Consider the following 20000-nt stretch of genomic DNA (forward strand, 5'->3'; position numbering starts at 1 on the left):
TGGGGTGAAGAAACCAAAATCAGATCCACATCCAGATTGGAATCTGAACCCATTCAGGCCACGATTTGCGCGCTACGAGCTTGTAGATCTGCTATTTTTCAATAGCTAAAGTATAACTTGCTTAGTTAAAACACCAAAAGGGGTTTCCCGCCCAGAATGGGTTAAAAAAAAAGTCTAAATGACAGACAGACAGACAGACAGACAGACAGACAGGTACCTTCTGTCTCAGCAGGTCGTTGTCTCTCTCCATCGTGCGGACGGTTCCCTCCAGCTCTTTGATCTTAAACTCTCGCCCAGAGTCGTTTGACCTGCAGCTCATTAGCTCTGTCTCTAACGACCTCAACGACACACTGCTGTCCTTCAGGGAGACCTGCGTACACGCACACACGCACACATTTAAATGGATTCACTGCTGTCCTTCAGGGAGACCTGCGTACACGCACACATTTAAATGGATTCGCTTTTTACGCACACACACACACACACACACACACACTTTCACATTTAAATGTATTCGCTTTTTACGCACACACACACTTTCACATTTAAATGTATTCGCTTTTTACGCACACACACACTTTCACATTTAAATGTATTCGCTTTTTACGCACACACACACACTTTCACATTTAAATGTATTCGCTTTTTACGCACAAACACACACTTTCACATTTAAATGTATTCGCTTTTTTTACGCACGCACGCACGCACGCACAATTCAATGGGCTTTATTGGCATGAGAAAACATACGTTTACATTGCCAAAGCAGAAAGCACAATACAACAATACAGCAATACAATCAAAACAAAAATGTACATTTGAAAGTCAGAATCTTCAATAGATCAATTTCTATGTACCAAGATCACTGGATGCAGGTATAGTGCAGGAATATACACAACTAGAAAAAGTGTAACCTGACTCCGCCAGATGGGGCAGCAGAGAGTACACTGGGTTCCCCCCTCCTGCTCCCATCTGGGAACTCTCAGGCAGACTTGATGCCCGGCCACAAAACGGCCTGGCCAATCAGCAGCAGCTAGAAGCTAGAAGCTGCTGCTAGAAGCTGCTAGAAGCTGCTGCTGATTGGCCAGGCCGTTTTGTGGCCGGGCATCAAGTCTGCCTGAGAGTTCCCAGATGGGAGCAGGAGGGGGGAACCCAGTGTACTCTCTGCTGCCCCATCTGGCGGAGTCAGGTTAGAAAAGGTGCCCCTCGGGGCACAGGTCTCCACCAGGGCAGGTCAGGTTGTGGCCTCCTGGTGGTGCTATAAAAGGCAGATGCGGAAAATGCAGGCCTCTAGGGAGTGTGCATGCAACGTTTCACGCAGATCGGTGCAGTTTTAGGTAAAACATGTGAAAAGCTGCCTCATGGTGGCGCTATAACAGGCCGTTCTGGAAAATGTGGGGCAGAGGTTCATCGTTGGCATCCAGGGAGTGTGTGTGCAAAGTTTGGCATCGACCGGGTTAACGGTGCCGGAGATTAGCTGGTAACGGACGGACGGAAGGACGGACACACACACACACACGGACACGGACGGAGTGCAAAACATACTCTCTCCCCATGCCTTCGGCCTGGTGGAGACAATGATTAGTCTTTAGGGTGGTTGTGTTCCATTTGATACTGCCCCGGGGCAGTCCAAGGACCACGTCCCACTGGTAGGAGACCCCGGGGCAGACCAAGGACCACGTCCCACTGGAAGGAGACCCCGGGGCAGACGTTGTACTGCAGTGTGTGTGTGTGTATACCTGTAGTCGTTGTATTGGTGTGTGTGTGTACCTGTAGACGTTGTATTGGTGTGTGTGTGTGTACCTGTAGTCGTTGTACTTCAGTGTGTCGCTCCGTCTTCATGCTGGTCAGCTGCTCTTCGTACTGCCGTCTCAGAGCCTCCGTCTTCGCCAGCAGAGAGCTGCTGGACTCGCTGGACGCACTGGACAGCTGTGCCATGCGGACGAGGAAACAATACGACATTAGAAAACACAATATCTGGTGTTCCCTCGATGGGGTGCATACTTAGTTTAGACTAGTCATTGGTTAGACATGGGTTAAGGTTAGGTTTAGGTGTGCTGCCCCGTGGGAGGTTAGGGTTAGGGTGAGGGTTTGAGATAGGTTGTAGTTGTAGGACTAATGACCAAATGACTAGTCTAAACCAAGTACTGTCTAAACTGTAGACTAGTCTAAACCAAGTACTGTCTAAACTGTAGACTAGTCTAAACCAAGTACTGTCTAAACTGTAGACTAGTCTAAACCAAGTACTGTCTAAACTGTAGACTAGTCTAAACCAAGTACTGTCTAAACTGTAGACTAGTCTAAACCAAGTACTGTCTAAACTAAGTACTGCATTGGGTGCCTTTTGACTCAAAAGGCTTTTCAGCTTTCAGGAAGAAACCAAAATCAGATCCACATCCAGATTGGAATCTGAACCCATTCAGGCCTGACGTCGAAATGAATAAAAAGTCTTCTGAAAGAATATTATATTCAAATATTTGCGCCACATTTTCACGATTTTTCAAAAATAACAGACCTACAAGCTCGTAGCGCGCCACTCGGTGGCGCGCTATGAGCTTGTAGATCTGCTATTTTTCAATAGCAAAAGTATAACATAATGCTTAGTTAAAACACCAAAACGGGTTCCCGTCCAGAATGGGCTAAAAAAAAAGTCTAAATGCAGACAGACAGACAGACAGACAGACAGACAGACAGACAGACAGACAGACAGGTACCTTCTGTCTCAGCAGGTCGTTGTCTCTCTCCATCGTGCGGACGGTTCCCTCCAGCTCTTTGATCTTAAACTCTCGCCCAGAGTCGTTTGACCGGCAGCTCATTAGCTCTGTCTCTAACGACCTCAACGACACACTGCTGTCCTTCAGGGAGACCTGCGCACACGCACACACACACACACGCACACATTTAAATGGGTTCGCTTTTTGCACACACACACACACACACACACACACACACTAAAATGTATTCGCTTTTTGCACACACACACACACACACACACACACACACACTAAAATGTATTCGCTTTTTGCACACACACACACACACACACACACATTAAAATGTATTCGCTTTTTGCACGCACACACACACACACACACACACACACACACACACACACACACACACACACACACACACACACACACACACACACACACACACACACACACACACACACACACACACACACACACACACACACACACACACACACACTACCTGCAGCTGCCTGTTGTTCTCCCTCAGGGCCTCTAGGAGGCGATCATACTGCAGCGCCTGGTCAGACTTAAAGCTCAGATCTCTCTCTAGAGCCTCCTTATCACTCTCTAAACGCTGAGAGACAGACAGGTGGAGAGACAGCCAGGTGGAGAGACAGCCAGGTGGAGAGACAGACAGACAGGTGGAGAGACAGACAGACAGGTGGAGCAACAGACAGGCAGGTAGAACGATAGACAGGCAGGTGGAGAGACAGACAGACAGGTGGAGCAACAGACAGGCAGGTAGAAAGATAGACAGGCAGGTGGAGAGACAGCCATGTGGAGAGACAGACAGCCAGGTGGAGAGACAGCCAGGTGGAGAGACAGACAGACAGGTGGAGAGACAGCCAGGTGGAGAGACAGACAGGCAGGTGGAGCAACAGACAGGCAGGTAGAAAGATAGACAGGCAGGTGGAGAGACAGACAGGCAGGTGGAGAGAGAGACAGGCAGGTGGAGAGACAGACAGGCAGGTGGAGAGACAGACAGGTGGAGAGACAGACAGGCATGTGGAGCAACAGACAGGCAGGTGGAGAGACAGACAGGCAGGTGGAGAGACAGACAGGTGGAGAGACAGACAGGCAGGTGGAGAGACAGACAGACAGGTGGAGAGACAGACAGATTAGATACTTAAAAATCACACCTGTGTGAAGTGAGGGGCGCTCTTATTATCGTACATCATCATACATGCATCATCTCATACTGGCCAATCAGAATGCCACACATTTTGTTTGGCGGACATTTGACCTAGTTTCTCCTTTCATTGTCGATGGCAAATATGAGACGCGTGGGGACAAAGATGACGTAAAGTTTCCCTTCATTGTCACACTGCGTGAAAAGAGGAGTTAACGGGCAATTATGGACACTGTATTTTGCCCATAAAGCTCAAGTTTAGCAGCATATACAGTTAATATACGGTAATATACAGTTAATATACGGTAATATACAGGTGTGATGGTACAATTCGGGAGTTTACCGGAGTTTGTTGGAAAGTTTAATGGGAGTTTCCTGTAATATACACATCCGTATCCCATGCTTTTTGCGCAGTGTCAATGGCATTATAATGTTTGTGTTGCAGACATTTTGTGGGGACAAAAGCTGTATATAGGAGGGGCTAGCACCCCTCAAAAAAAGCTTGTCATGTGATGCCATGTGATGTCATGTGATGTCATGTGATGCCATGTGATGTCATGTGATGTCATGTGATGCCATGTGATGTCATGTGATGTCATGTGATGCCATGTGATGTCATGTGATGTCATGTGATGTCATGTGATGTCATGTGATGCCATGTGATGCCATGTGATGTCATGTGATGCCATGTGATGTCATGTGATGCCATGTGATGTCATGTGATGTCATGTGATGCCATGCCATGTGAGGTCATGTGATGCCATGTCATGCCATGTGATGCCATGTGATGCCATGTGATGTCATGTGATGTCATGTGATGTCACCTTCATGTCTCCAGTGAGGTGAGACAGCTCTTCTCTCAGGCTGCTGAATGTTGACAACAAGAGACGCATCGACCTGTCTGTGGTGAGACGAGTCTGAGAGAGAGAGACAGACAGACAGACAGACAGACAGACAGACAGACAGACAGACAGACAGACAGACAGACAGACAGACAGACTTAATTGAAACACATTGCACTGTGATATTAGAGTTAATAATTAATCAAGATTGATTGGCCGAGGAGTCGATGTCTGCCACTGCATTCGGATGCAATTTACAGTTTGCATTTATCAGACGCTCTTAATCCAGCAAGCAAGAACAACACAATGTAATACATCAAATACATAGAAATAGTCATAAGCAAGCTAAGAAGCTTGTATTATTATATTAGCGTCTACTGTTAGACACATAATATGTGTCTAACAGTAGACTATCTGTGCAGTGAAGCTAGGAATATACATCATATATCCGGGTGAGCAGTATGGGTTAGCGCCCCAGCCTGTGACCTCCGTGAGGAGGAAGCCCAACAACCCTCGGTGAGGCCTTTAGGAGGACCATGCAAGCAGCAAGCGAAGCCGCAGCACCATGTCCCTGCGGAACCATTGCCCACCACTCCTGAATTAAGTGTCTGGTGCTGGGACTCTGGTGCAACGCACAGGTCCTGGGCCTGGTGAGACGTAGCAGGGGCCCGGACAGGAGACAACCCACAGAGCCTAGTCCTTCCATGCGCCAGAAATGTACCTCCCAGCCCTGGCAGAGTAGTTCTGGCCGCAAATTTGTTTTTTTAACTCAAATCTTTGCTTCAGGGGGGGGGGGGGGGGGGGGGTCCCTGGAACAACATATTTTCAGATGGGGGGTCTGAGGCCAAATACATATCATTCAGGGGGTCCTTGACATGAAATATTGAGCACCACTGACATAGAAACATAGGTATTTCAGAAAACCGTCAGGATTTAGAAGACATTTTTTTAATTTCGACGTCAGGCCTGAATGGGTTAAACTGGACAGTCAAACCAGCTTCAAGATGATTGATGCATGCGATATATTGAGGCTCTTGACGAGGGTTTAAAGGAATGGCCCTACAGACGGTGCATGCTTCTACACGCTCAGACTGTGTTGACATACGATGATGTCGTGCTCAGGATCTGACATAAGATGTTGATTCAAAGTGTTGGAATCAGATTATGAACAAAACGGTCTCTCTTTTCTTATTGTTGTTGTTGCTGTGGCTGTAGATTGGAACACAGGTGATATTCATTTATTTATTTATTTATTTATTTCCATTCCTCGAAAAGTAACAGTTTTGGACATTTGTTTACACCTGATCTTTTCTATAAATATGTTGGATTAATGCCAACGAAACAAAACCAAAAGCCTCTATTTTCTTCTTTCCAATTATTATTATTTTTTTTATAATTTTTCATCCCACGATTTTGTAACCCATTTTTCACCCCTGTGTCAATTATCTAATGTGATCCTGGGCTCTACACACCCTCCGCCAACCTGGGGAGAACAACGGAATTGAACTCATGCTTCCTTCATGCATGAGGAGTCCAAGCTTCTTTTCACCTGACAGGGGGGAGTTTCCCTGGTTGGACGTAGCGCGTGGAAGGAACACGTTATTCCAACCAGTTCCTTTCCCCTCCACCAGGCGCCCCGGCTGGCCAGGGGGAGGCAGTTTAGCTAAAGCATGTTTTTTGTGAGGGTACCACTACCTACCCTAGGGGACATGGGGAGAACATGTGAGGGTACCTACCCTAGGGGACACGGGGAGAACATGTGAGGGTACCTACCCTAGGGGACACAGGGAGAACATGTGAGGGTACCTACCCTAGGGGACACGGGGAGAACATGTGAGGGCACCTACCCTAGGGGACACGGGGAGAACATGTGAGGGTACCTACCCTAGGGGACACGGGGAGAACATGTGAGGGTACCTACCCTAGGGGACATGGGGAGAACATGCAAACTCCATACAGAAAGGTCCTTTCGCCAACCCCGCCTCGGTTATGGGCACTGATGACGCGGAGGAGAGAACACGCCGCCAGCGCCCACAGCGTCCCCAGCGGGAATCGATCTTCTTTCTAATTACTTGATCGGCCCAAAATATTGTGTTTTGTTGTCGTGATTTTTCACAACGCGAGTTGGCTTTGTCCGCGGCATAAACGTCTTTAAATAAATACTTTTTTAAAAGCCTGATGCAGTATGGGTTGGTTGGCGCCCCAGCCTGCTTCCCACCGTGAGGAGGAAGCCCAAAAACCTTCCATGAGGCCTTTAGGAGGGCCATTAAAGCTGCAAGCGTCTGCAGAACCATTGCGGCTCAAGTGTGTGTGTGTGTGTGTGTGTGTGTGTCTGTGCGTGTGTGGTACCTGCAGAAGGTATCTGATCTGTTGTTTGGTTAGTTGAGAAGCTCCTCTGGGAATCAGAGCTTCAACTTCCTCCTCCTGGGAAAGAGAGAGAGAGAGAGAGAGAGAGAGAGAGAGAGAGAGAGAGAGACAGAGACAGAGACAGAGACAGAGACAGAGACAGAGACAGAGACAGAATATGAACAATTAAATAATGTGTCCTCCTCACATCATAATTAGCTATTTGCTGTGTTATGAAGGAGGCCACTAGGTGTCAGTGTAAGCCTGCACAGTCTAACTTAAGGAGCAGAAATCCACATAGGTAACATGAATCATGCCTGAACTGCCTTGTTAGTCTGCTATGTAAAAAATCAGACTATATAAGACCAGGGGGGTCCAGGAGGGAAAATAAAAAATATCGGAGTTGGAACCTAAGACCTATTCATGTAGCACCTTTTGGAACATGCTGTACAATTACACACAATTTAAAACAATGAAGTTAAGACACACGGAGCAACATAAAAGCAATAAACATTCAGCTTATACGCAAATCACACATACCGAGATAAGAACATTGTAAAATAAAGTGCTAACGGACTTTAAAATACTTTTAAAACAGTCAACTGGATTTTTTCTTTTTTTACATTGCTAAGCATAAAGCGTGGTGTGGGAACAACCACTGCAAAGGCTAGGCCAGCCTTGGTTGTTTCCCACTAACCCATTTAAAAATCACACCCATGTGAACTGCAAGGTCTTATATAGTCTGATCAGCTATGTCAGTGACGTCACACACTAACCATAGCAACCATGCTCACCTGTGCACGGACACGTACACAGGTACACAAACATACAGACAAAGCTGGTTGTTGGAGTGGTTTGCACCACTCAAAAAATGTACTACTGTCTACTGTACAACTGTCTACTGTAAATCCTGACAGTTTTCTGAAATACCCATGTTTCGATATCAGCTGGTGCTCAATATTTAATTTCAAGGACCCCAAAAATCATATGTAATTGGCCGCCGACCCCCATCTGAAAATATGTTGTTCCAGGGACCTCCCAGAAGCAAAGATTTGAGTGGTAAGAGGTAGACTCACCGCTCACCCAAACACATCTCTCTGTTTTTACTAAAACTACAACATGACGTCACTCTGTTTTTACTAAAACTACAACATGACGTCACTGAGCCGCGGTGGTAAGAGACTCACCGCTCACCCAAACACATCTCTCTGTTTTTACTAAAACTACAACATGACGTCACTGAGCCGCGGTGGTAAGAGACTCACCGCTCACCCAAACACATCTCTCTGTTTTTACTAAAACTACAACATGACGTCACTGAGCCGCGGTGGTAAGAGACTCACCGCTCACCCAAACACATCTCTCTTGTTTTTACTAAAACTACAACATGACGTCACAGAGCCGCGGTGGTAAGAGACTCACCGCTCACCCAAACACATCTCTCTTGTTTTTACTAAAACTACAACATGACGTCACTGAGCCGCGGTGGTAAGAGACTCACCGTTCACCCAACCACATCTCTGTTTTTACTAAAACTACAACATGAGGTCACTAAGCCGCGGTGGTAAGAGACTCACCGTTCACCCAACCACATCTCTGTTTTTACTAAAACTACAACACGACGTCACTGAGCCGCGGTGGTAAGAGACTCACCGCTCGCCCAACCACATCTCTCTGTTTTTACTAAAACTACAACATGACGTCACTGAGCCGCGGTGGTAAGAGACTCACCGCTCACCCAAACACATCTCTCTGTTTTTACTAAAACTACAACATGACGTCACTGAGCCGCGGTGGTAAGAGACTCACCGCTCACCCAAACACATATCTCTGTTTTTACTAAAACTACAACATGACGTCACTGAGCCGCGGTGGTAAGAGACTCACCGCTCACCCCAAACACATCTCTCTGTTTTTACTAAAACTACAACATGACGTCACTGAGCCGCGGTGGTAAGAGACTCACCGCTCACCCAAACACATCTCTCTTGTTTTTACTAAAACTACAACATGACGTCACTGAGCCGCGGTGGTAAGAGACTTTGGTGCAAACCACTCCAACAACTGGTTTTGTTAGTACCCGTGTGTGTGTGTTTGTGTACCTGTCCCTCAAAAGAATGAGCATGGTTACTATGGTCACTGACATTACGTCAGACCACAGCTGATCAGGCTATATAAAACCTTCGCACCACTCAGTTCAGTTCACACGGGTGTGATTTTTTACTAACCAACGGGGGTCACCTTGACATCTAAAACTGGAGTATGAGTAAAGACAAAAAACGACTTAAAATTAATGAAAAGTTACCTGAGCAGTGGAGTGCGTGCGTGCGTGCGTGCGTGCGTGCGTTAGTTTGACCCAGTCAACAGTCTAAGAGCCGATTCATACTCCTATTTTACCGCTGTAGTGGCAAAATGATTTCGGCTCGCCAGAAATGTTCAGTAGCACCGAAGAGCCGACTTTAGGACGGTACCCCGCCCCCCCCCCCCCCCCCCCCCCCGAACTTCAAATGACGTCACATTGTAGGCTCTACAGAGACGAACCGACTTTTATTCGGCTCTAAAATATGAATCGGCCCTATCACAGGGGTTTTCAACTGATTATGAACCAGGGAGTCGGGACCACCACCCTGATTGAGAATCAACCTGGGGACCACTGTTGTGTGTGGAAGGGGGATATGCATGGCGTGGTGTGTGGTTCAAAATGCACCTATGAACTCACGTTGCTGTCTGAGCGAGCAGACACATGCCATTGATTATGGACACATTTCCTAATAATGGTGACTCAACCAGGCAATCCGGTACAGTTTTCCCGTGAAATTATAACTCCCTTTTCCGTGGAAGTTCTTTACAGCCCAGTAAATTACAACGTCATCAATCATACGTCACCAGGTCATCGTTTCTCGACTAGTGGTGAATAAAATAAAGACAAATCTTCACTTTCACTACATTACTAAATGCATGGTGGTCATTGGTCAGGGACCACATGCAATACCTCTGTTGACCACCAGTTGAAAACCCATGGTCTAACACAGGGGTTCTCAACCCGTGGGTATTTTGGGGGGTCCCCAAATGATTGTCTTTCTTTTTTCTTTTTTTTTTGCAACTGAATGGCTGGAAAGTGGAAACGAAGAGTTTACATAGTTTCACATTTCCTTAATGATTATATCCGGTTTCAGTATTCATCATCTATGATAGATATTCTCTATTATTAAGGTTATTTTTGCAGTCAGTTTGTATTTGGGGCGGGGCGGGGCGGGGCGGGGCGGGGCTCGCGAGACATGGCCAAAACATTTCCAGGGGTCCCCACTAGCCAAAAACATTGAGAACCTGCTCTAACCCATCATGTTGAACAGACAAATGGAAACGATGCTGATGTGTTACAGTGTCGTTGTGACGACCATGCGTTTGTTCTCATTTTCCTTCATAGCGGTTTTGTCGGTTCTTTGTCTGTCCTTTTGTTAGACAGACTGTTTACCATGTTCTCCTATAGCTTACCGAGACGCTGCACTGCAATGTGTTCACCCTGCTTATACTATAAGCCACGCATAAGAGCGTGTATGTGTGTGTGTGTGTGTGTGTGTGTGTGTGTGTGTGTGTGTGTGTGTGTGTGTGTGTGTGTGTATACCTTGAAGTCGGCACCGGGGTCCAACTGGTGCTTCCTGTGGGAGGAAAACACACAATGAACAAGATGGGAGGGACACGGTGGGTGTGTGTACGTGTGCGTGTGCGTGTGTGTGTGTGTGTGCGTGTGCGTGTGTGTGTGCGTGCGTGTGTGCGTGCGTGCGACTTCAGTGCCATCATTCATACAATTAACTTAAATAACAGGGTTGTAGTTGTGCACTCATTAAAATGTGTGCCGTGCATAGATCTCACTTGATCGCACGCTACTGGGTTAGGATTAGGGTTGACTAGTCCAGGTGTTCCCAAAGTGGGGTCCGGGGACCCCTAGGGGTACTTGAAGGAGTTCCAGTGGGGACCCAGCTAAATGATCATTTGCAACCAAATGGACCCTTATGGGTCTGTTGTACACTCTTAAATTAACAGTGGTTTTACAATATAAATTGGGGGTACCAGAGATAGAAATGCCATTAAATCGGGGGTCCGTAGCATAATGCGTGTGAATTTGGGGGTCCATGAAATTAATGTGTTTCGGAATCAGTGCTAGAGCCGCAACAATCCTCCCTTATCGGGGGTCACTGGCATATGTTTTCAAATGGGGGGTCCGTGGCCTAATAAATGTTGATTTGGAGGTCCTTGACACGAAAAAGTTTGGGAACCACTGGACTAGTCCACTAGTAAACTAGTTAACTAGTCGACTAGTAAACTAGGCAACTAGGCGACTAGTAAAAATCACTAGAAGTGAAAGCCCTATCGCACGCTACTGGCTGCTATATAGCCAGGGCTGCTCCAGGAAAACATCCGATCTACAAGCTCACAATGCATCACGCTGCGACACATTGTGAGCTTGTAGATCATGTATTGTTCCTTGTGTGCACGGCACGGCGTGCAACTCGCTTTGGATATCATTAGTTATCATTAGTTGTCGCCCCCCTTAATTAAGGGGGGCGACAACGCAGGTTATCTGTATTTGGCTGCGGACCGCCATCTGAAAAATATGTTGTTCCAGGGACCCCCGCAGAGGCAAAGCTTTGAGATAAAAGGTGTTCCCGGCATCCTGAACGGGCTCATAATAATAATATAGTCTCACCGTCCTCGTATCTTGGTGACGTGCTCCGAGATGATGGAGTGCAGGTCGCAGTTCTTGCGGTACACCTCGGCCAGCAGCTCCCCGAAGAAGCGCGTGTCCATCTTGTCCACAGGGGGCGCTATGGCCGCCTCCTGCCGTCGCTCCATCACACAGCGAACGACGGCCGGCTTCACCACGCTCACGATCTCCACCTCCTCCACCTCCACCACCTCCTCCTCCTCCGTCGCCTGCTCCCCCAGATGCTCCTCCAGCACCACCTGTTGGAGATGACAGAGAGGCAACGAGATTATTTTAATTACCTTTTTTTGTCATTAAATTTTTGTTCATTGATTGATTGATTGATTGATTAACAGTTTGCAGAATTACAGTACATTTCAAGTACAACTCAATACAAAGGCTGTTAACTGTGAGTGGACGACCCAATAAAGCATTACACTTGTTTACAATAGGGCCCACCATTTTCAATTCATCATAACATTTAGAGACGTAGGAATATACACAACTATATAGTAAAAAACAGGGAATCATCATAGAGGACGTAACAAGGGAAAAGAAACATATACAGTGAGGGGGAAAAGGGGTGGGTGGGGGATTCAGATTTTACGGGGGCCAGTTTCGAATTGCAGCCGTCCGTAGGTGCCCTTTGAGGTCAAGGGATTCGCATGTCATTGATATGAATTGTCTATGTGTGTTATAAGTATGTGCTAAATAAATAAATAAACTAAACTAAGATAAGAGAGCAATGTAGTGGTCTGCTGTCGGGAAGAAACCACCTAATGAAATGAAAAATATAAATTTTTCAGAAACCTTATGTTTTGAAAACAAAGCAATACAGCCTCATCAATACTGCCTCATCAATACAGCCTCATCAAAGTTGGTGTTGTGACTTTATATATTGTCAATTACTTGCATGAGAGGGGGTGAGGTTAGGTGGTGGAGTTAGCTGTTTTATAAGACAGTTTGAGGGTCCAATGGAGTTAAGAGGTTTTGTCCAAAGCGTTTTTTTACTACTTTCCATTGGTTCAATATCTTTGAAACAACACACAGACGTAAAGGGTGTTCAATAGCACTGATTTATGCAAAAAAATAATAATAATAATCAAAAATTGAGTTAGGTGGTTTCCTCCAGACAGCAATGATATCAAAATAATAAAAGCATCCTTGCTTGCTCACGTGGTTTCGAGACGTGGCCAAAGCATTTCCCAGGGGTCCCGAGCCCAAAACGTTGAGAACCCCTATCAAGGTCTGCCCGAGACCTTGATATACCTTTGATGCCGGGAGCCACCTTTGTGTCTCATATGGTTACTTTATTTTACTTACTTACTAACTTATTTATTTAATAATAAGTTGAAGGTTTTCAGAAAACCATAGGTTAGGTTTTAGAATCAGTCTCAGATCTAAATCCAATGTATATAAACCTTGGCTGGAGAGTCATGGTAGCACCACGTCCTCACTGGGGAATAAATGTGACCAGATTTGACTGAGAGACTGCCATCGCACAAATTCCAGCTTTTCACCAGAGGAGAAAAACTTTTTTAATAGCACAGGCAGACTCTTCATATACTAGAGCATGCCTGAAATAAGTGTCAGAGCTGAAATCGACATGTAAATATGAAATAAATGCTTAAACATGTATCTAGGTGTAATGTTAGAGTCCACAGAAGTGAACCTTTCAAGCCTGTTTTCTGCAAGACATTAGCCTACTCTATAAGCCGTATCTTCAAAACTGGTGGGTCAAACTGAACTGAAATATCTCTATTTGAAGCTGTGATTCCCTGCTTTCATATGATATGAAAAAAACGAAAATTCAAAAAGATCCAATGGCAGTCCCTCAGTCAAATTCAGTCACAAATGTTTTAGTTACGAGGATCTACCAACAAAAAACAGACACAGACTATAACTACTACTAACACGCTTTGCTGGTTTGGGACGGTTCAGGGTACAATTTACAATTCAGGCATTTAGCAGACGCTCTTATTAATCCAGAGCGATTTTCATTATGCAAAAAGCATGGCAATACATCACAGACATACACAGTAGTATCATGAATCATAGGGTAGACGACAGGGCTCAGCGAATAGCAGAGCGACACTCAAGAGGCTCAGTGTGGCCTCGTACTTGTCTAACTACTTTTTCTGATTGACTGAAACGTAAACGTTGTACAGTAAGACATTAAGGCTACAAGGACAGCACGAAGAAGAAGAAAACGTCCTGGGGACTCGTTTCCATTGGGTGCCCTAAAGTGAGTCACAGTCACGCACACGTGCACGCACACACGCGCACGCACAGCCGCTCCCCTGTAGCTGTCCTAGCGTGTTCAGGTATGGTTTATGATGATACAGTAGGTCATTACAGTGAAGTACTGTACAGCCAGACACACCCACACACACACACCCACACCCACACACACACACACACACACACACACCCACACCCACACACACACACCCACACACACCCACCCACGCACACAGCTGCTGGACTGCACTCATAGAAATACATAGATCGATCTAGGGTCCCCTTATCTTTCCAGAGGAGGGGGTCCGTGGCCAAATACATACAATCATTTGGGGTTCCTTGACATGAAAATGTTAAAGAAACAATGATTCTGATAGTAGATGAGAGGGAACTATACGGTCTAGTGGAGTGGTTCCCAAACTGGGGGTTGATTTTGGCTTTTGGCTTTTAGCTTAGTGTGCAACATTGTTTTCTCACTCAACAGTAAACAAACCAACACATACAGTGTGAGTGTAGGCAGGGTAGGTATCTGCACATTTCTAGAGTGACACGTTAATGACTTGCAAGACCTTTTTTATTGCCGCACTGGCAAAGAGGCAAACGTTGCGAAACTAGCCGATCTACAAGCTCAAAAGCTCACTGTGAGCCATTTTCACAATCTTTCTCTGTGGTGGAAACGAGTCAGACTAAATGTAATTCCTGCAATTATCCCTTCACTAAATCCCACCCCAAAAAGCGATCGTCCAACGCCAATCCAAATAGTTTAGCAACCGTTGCTATGCAGGGCAAGCTTTCGCCACCTCATAGCTGTCAGTGTTACTTTGCATGGCTGTGGTGTTGAACATATACACGGCTTAACGTCAGGAAAGTCACACGACTGACCCATCCAGGTGACTGACCCACCCAGGTGACTGACCCACCCAGGTGACTGACCCACCCAGGTGACTGACCCATCCAGGTGACCCACCCAGGTGACTGACCCACCCAGGTGACCCACCCAGGTGACTGAGACACCCAGGTGACTGACCCACCCAGGTGACCCACCCAGGTAACCCACCCAGGTAACCCACCCAGGTGACTGACCCACCCAGGTGACCCACCCAGGTGACTGACCCACCCAGGTGACTGACCCACCCAGGTGACTGACCCACCCAGGTGACTGACCCACCCAGGTGACTGACCCATCCAGGTGACTGACCAACCCAGGTGACGGCAATAACCGGTGTCTGGTCGCCATCAGTCTAGCCTCGGAAACCCAGCCGTTTTTATTTCCAGGGAGAAAAAAAGTCTGGGTCCGAGTCCACTTCTATTCGGCATAGAGTAGCGCAAACGTCGATCAGTCTCTGCTGATTTCTGATTGTCTGCACCTTTGTTAAATTGACGCACACACGCACACCCGTACACACACACACACACTCTTCTCTCTCTCTGTCGCTCTAATTAATTAGTCTCATGTCCAGCAGCTGCGCACAGTTTCTCCCGGCGGATCCTGCCGGGAGCTGCCTATGCCATAGAAAGCATAGGTGAGTTCCAGGCTACTATCAGTCTGACAGTGACTGTCTGCCTCTGCCCAACGTCGATTTTGTCGACCAAAACTATGATGAAACATGTTCGCAGAGTACCTAGTTATCATCAATCACAAAAAGTAAACAAAAAGTAAACAAAAACTAAGCTATGACTAAAACTAAGACTAATGTCAAGGCGATGCGTTGTGAGCTTGTAGATCGGCTATTCTTAGCAAGTGTAAAATCAGCCATTACGTACGACGGCATCAAAGCCCGCCAAAATACAGTTTACTCGACCAAGTCAACCGTACATGTAGTCGACTAAAATCTTATGACATTCAGTCGACTAAAACTAGACTAACACTAAAACGTTCCAGGTGACTAAAATGTGACTAAAACTATTCAAAAGACTAAAACAAAGATTTGCTGTCAAAATCAAACCTGCTGTGGCGACCACCAGATGTGGTCAGATGGCCTACTAACGTCTGCATGGACGTTGTGAACGTGTGACTGGACCTTAGTGACCAGACGCCAGCGGTCTGTGAGATGGATGCATGTTGTGATGTTCTGCTGACTCAGCATCAGTCTCACACACACACGCACACACACACACGCACACGCACACGGTCACCTTCATGACAACAAACTATCAGATTTCACAACGCCTCGATAGGAGCCGGACGGCCCCACGGAGGACCCAGACGGATGATTTATTTGTCATGTTATAAAAATGTCCCGATACACTTTTTTCGTTTCCCGCCCAGAATGGGTTAACCCATTTTGGGCGAGAACCCCTTTTGGTGTTAGCATTATGTTATGCTTTAACTATTGAAAAATAGCAGATCTACAAGCCCATAGCGCGCCACCGAGTGGCACGCTACGAGCTTGTAGGTCTGCTATTTTTGAAAAATGGAAGAACGACTGACATAGAAACGAAGAGAGCTTTTTCAGAAAACTGTCAAGTAAGACATTTTTAGAATCTGATCTCAGGTCAGAACGGGTTAATAAAGTGTGCATACGTCCATCTTTCACTCCCTGTGAAGACAGGACCATCTGTCCCAAACCACTTCAGAAGAATGATCAACACCCACGGCAGTGGGAGGAGCCCCACTGATCATGGAGATAACATAACTATCTCTAAACCCTAAACCAAACTTCCAAATGTCTAATCTAATCTACGGACGCACGCATGAAGGCTTGTTTATAAAATTCAGTTCCAACCTCAGGGGGAAAAGCCTTGATGATTTATTGTAGGAAGCGTGTGTGTGTGTGTGTGTGTGTGTGTGTGTGTGTGTGTGTGTGTGTGTGTGTGTGTGTGTGTGTGTGTGTGTGTGTGTGTGTGTGTGTGTGTGCATGATTTATCTTCCTTAATTTAGACTCTTGAATCTAATGACTCGTTAAGGTCGTTAATGGTTTATTAACAACGCTGAGTACAAGAGCAGCCTGTCTGTCTGCCTGTCTGTCCTTTCACTGAAAGAATGATAAAAATGTTCTCATGTGAAACACACCTTGTTTCAAAGAAGCCTCACCCACATTGTACACACACACACACACACACACACACACACACACACACACACACACACACACACACACACACACACACACACACACACACACACACACACACACACACACACACACACACACACACACACACACACACACACACACACACAGTGTTTGCATTGTGTTGGATGTTATTGTTCAGCAGTGAAATGCCACAGTGTTTTTTCCATGAACAATGTAACACCAAGCCTGTGTGAAAGTGAACAGTAATGAGGCTGCTCCTTCAACACTGGGCCTGACATGCAGACACAGTGTACACTCAAGGAAACAGAAACACACTACAGCTGTAACCTCGCCTAACCAGGCTCTCCACCACCTCGGAGGAAAGCCTGGTCTCTGTTTCAAAAGTCTGTATGATCCGGTCGGGAGCGGATGATATCGTTACGTCATGTTGTAGTATTGTTTTGTAGTCATCAGGATGATATTGTTACGTCATGTTGTAGTATTGTTTTGTAGTCATCAGGATGATATCGTTACGTCATGTTGTAGTATTGTTTTGTAGTCATCAGGATGATATCGCTACGTCATGTTGTAGTATTGTTTTGTAGTCATCAGGATGATATCGCTACGTCATGTTGTAGTATTGTTTTGTAGTCATCAGGATGATATCGCTACGTCATGTTGTAGTATTGTTTTGTAGTCATCAGGATGATATCGTTACGTCATGTTGTAGTATTGTTTTGTAGTCATCAGGATGATATTGTTACGTCATGTTGTAGTATTGTTTTGTAGTCATCAGGATGATATCGTTACGTCATGTTGTAGTATTGTTTTGTAGTCATCAGGATGATATCGCTACGTCATGTTGTAGTATTGTTTTGTAGTCATCAGGATGATATCGCTACGTCATGTTGTAGTATTGTTTTGTAGTCATCAGGATGATATCGCTACGTCATGTTGTAGTCATTGTTTTGTAGTCATCAGGATGATATCGTTACGTCATGTTGTAGTATTGTTTTGTAGTCATCAGGATGATATCGTTACGTCATGTTGTAGTATTGTTTTGTAGTCATCAGGATGATATCGTTACATCATGTTGTAGTCATTGTTTTGTAGTCATCAGGATGATATCGTTACGTCATGTTGTAGTATTGTTTTGTAGTCATCAGGATGATATCGTTACGTCATGTTGTAGTATTGTTTTGTAGTCATCAGGATGATATCGTTACGTCATGTTGTAGTATTGTTTTGTAGTCATCAGGATGATATCGCTACGTCATGTTGTAGTATTGTTTTGTAGTCATCAGGATGATATCGCTACGTCATGTTGTAGTATTGTTTTGTAGTCATCAGGATGATATCTCTACGTCATGTTGTAGTCATTGTTTTGTAGTCATCAGGATGATATCGTTACGTCATGTTGTAGTATTGTTTTGTAGTCATCAGGATGATATCGTTACGTCATGTTGTAGTATTGTTTTGTAGTCATCAGGATGATATCGTTACATCATGTTGTAGTCATTGTTTTGTAGTCATCAGGATGATATCGTTACGTCATGTTGTAGTATTGTTTTGTAGTCATCAGGATGATATCGTTACGTCATGTTGTAGTATTGTTTTGTAGTCATCAGGATGATATCGCTACGTCATGTTGTAGTATTGTTTTGTAGTCATCAGGATGATATCGTTACGTCATGTTGTAGTATTGTTTTGTAGTCATCAGGATGATATCGCTACGTCATGTTGTAGTATTGTTTTGTAGTCATCAGGATGATATCGTTACGTCATGTTGTAGTATTGTTTTGTAGTCATCAGGATGATATCGTTACGTCATGTTGTAGTATTGTTTTGTAGTCATCAGGATGATATCGCTACGTCATGTTGTAGTATTGTTTTGTAGTCATCAGGATGATATCGTTACGTCATGTTGTAGTATTGTTTTGTAGTCATCAGGATTATATCGTTACGTCATGTTGTAGTATTGTTTTGTAGTCATCAGGATGATATCGTTACGTCATGTTGTAGCATTGTTTTGTAGTCATCAGGATGATATCGTTACGTCATGTTGTAGTATTGTTTTGTAGTCATCAGGATGATATCGCTACGTCATGTTGTAGTATTGTTTTGTAGTCATCAGGATGATATCGTTACGTCATGTTGTAGTATTGTTTTGTAGTCATCAGGATGATATTGCTACGTCATGTTGTAGTATTGTTTTGTAGTCATCAGGATGATATCGCTACGTCATGTTGTAGTATTGTTTTGTAGTCATCAGGATGATATCGTTACATCATGTTGTAGTATTGTTTTGTAGTCATCAGGATGATATCGTTACGTCATGTTGTAGTATTGTTTTGTAGTCATCAGGAGGATATCGTTACGTCATGTTGTAGTATTGTTTTGTAGTCATCAGGAGGATATCGTTACGTCATGTTGTAGTATTGTTTTGTAGTCGACAGGCAGGAACAACAGGCGGCGACTTCCTTTTCCCTCAAACGGATTTGTCTCAATAAAAGCTCTCGTAGCCTGTAGCTTTTATTGAGAAAAATCGGTTTGAGGGAAAAGGAAGTTGCCGCCTGTTGTTCCTGCCTGTCGACTATCATCCGCTCAGGATCATATACCCAAATGAATGGTGCCCAGGCTAACTACAGCTGTGTAGTTTTTGGCAGCACATTTTTGTTCATCATGGCAGATTTGACACTTGCTTGCGTGCTGAAAACAGTTGAACTACTGTCGCAGCGCGACAATTAAGTTGTGAGCTTGTAGATCTGCTATTTTCAGAGCATTACACCCAAGCGCAAACAAGCATACATTGACTTGTCTTTTAGTTCTACTAGATCTCATGTCCACTAGTTCCTCCTCAACATTTTAGTCTAGCTTTTATTTTTTGACGAACACACACACACACACACACACACACACACACACACACACACACACACACACACACACACACACACACACACA

At 45.2% G+C, this 20000-nt stretch overlaps 1 protein-coding gene across 6 annotated transcripts in view; it reads right to left on the bottom strand.

Moving 5' to 3' along the window:
• The window catches only part of pof1b (POF1B actin binding protein), a 42367-nt gene that overhangs the window by 3833 nt on the left and 18534 nt on the right, over positions 1–20000 (bottom strand). For 5 of the 6 annotated variants that reach the window (XM_079508774.1, XM_079508777.1, XM_079508775.1 and 2 more), the window contains exons 4-11: positions 11782–12038; positions 10699–10732; positions 7077–7151; positions 4710–4802; positions 3217–3330; positions 2715–2867; positions 1804–1929; positions 218–370 (exon numbers count right to left, since the gene is read on the bottom strand). In XM_079508774.1, the coding sequence (XP_079364900.1) occupies positions 218–370; positions 1804–1929; positions 2715–2867; positions 3217–3330; positions 4710–4802; positions 7077–7151; positions 10699–10732; positions 11782–12038 (1005 nt within the window). The remainder of the gene's footprint in view (positions 1–217; positions 371–1803; positions 1930–2714; positions 2868–3216; positions 3331–4709; positions 4803–7076; positions 7152–10698; positions 10733–11781; positions 12039–20000) is intronic. The other variant, XM_079508778.1, reaches the window with a different exon arrangement.

This window comes from Electrona antarctica (assembly GCF_951216825.1).
Source record: "Electrona antarctica genome assembly, chromosome: 8".
Lineage (NCBI taxonomy): Eukaryota > Metazoa > Chordata > Actinopteri > Myctophiformes > Myctophidae > Electrona > Electrona antarctica.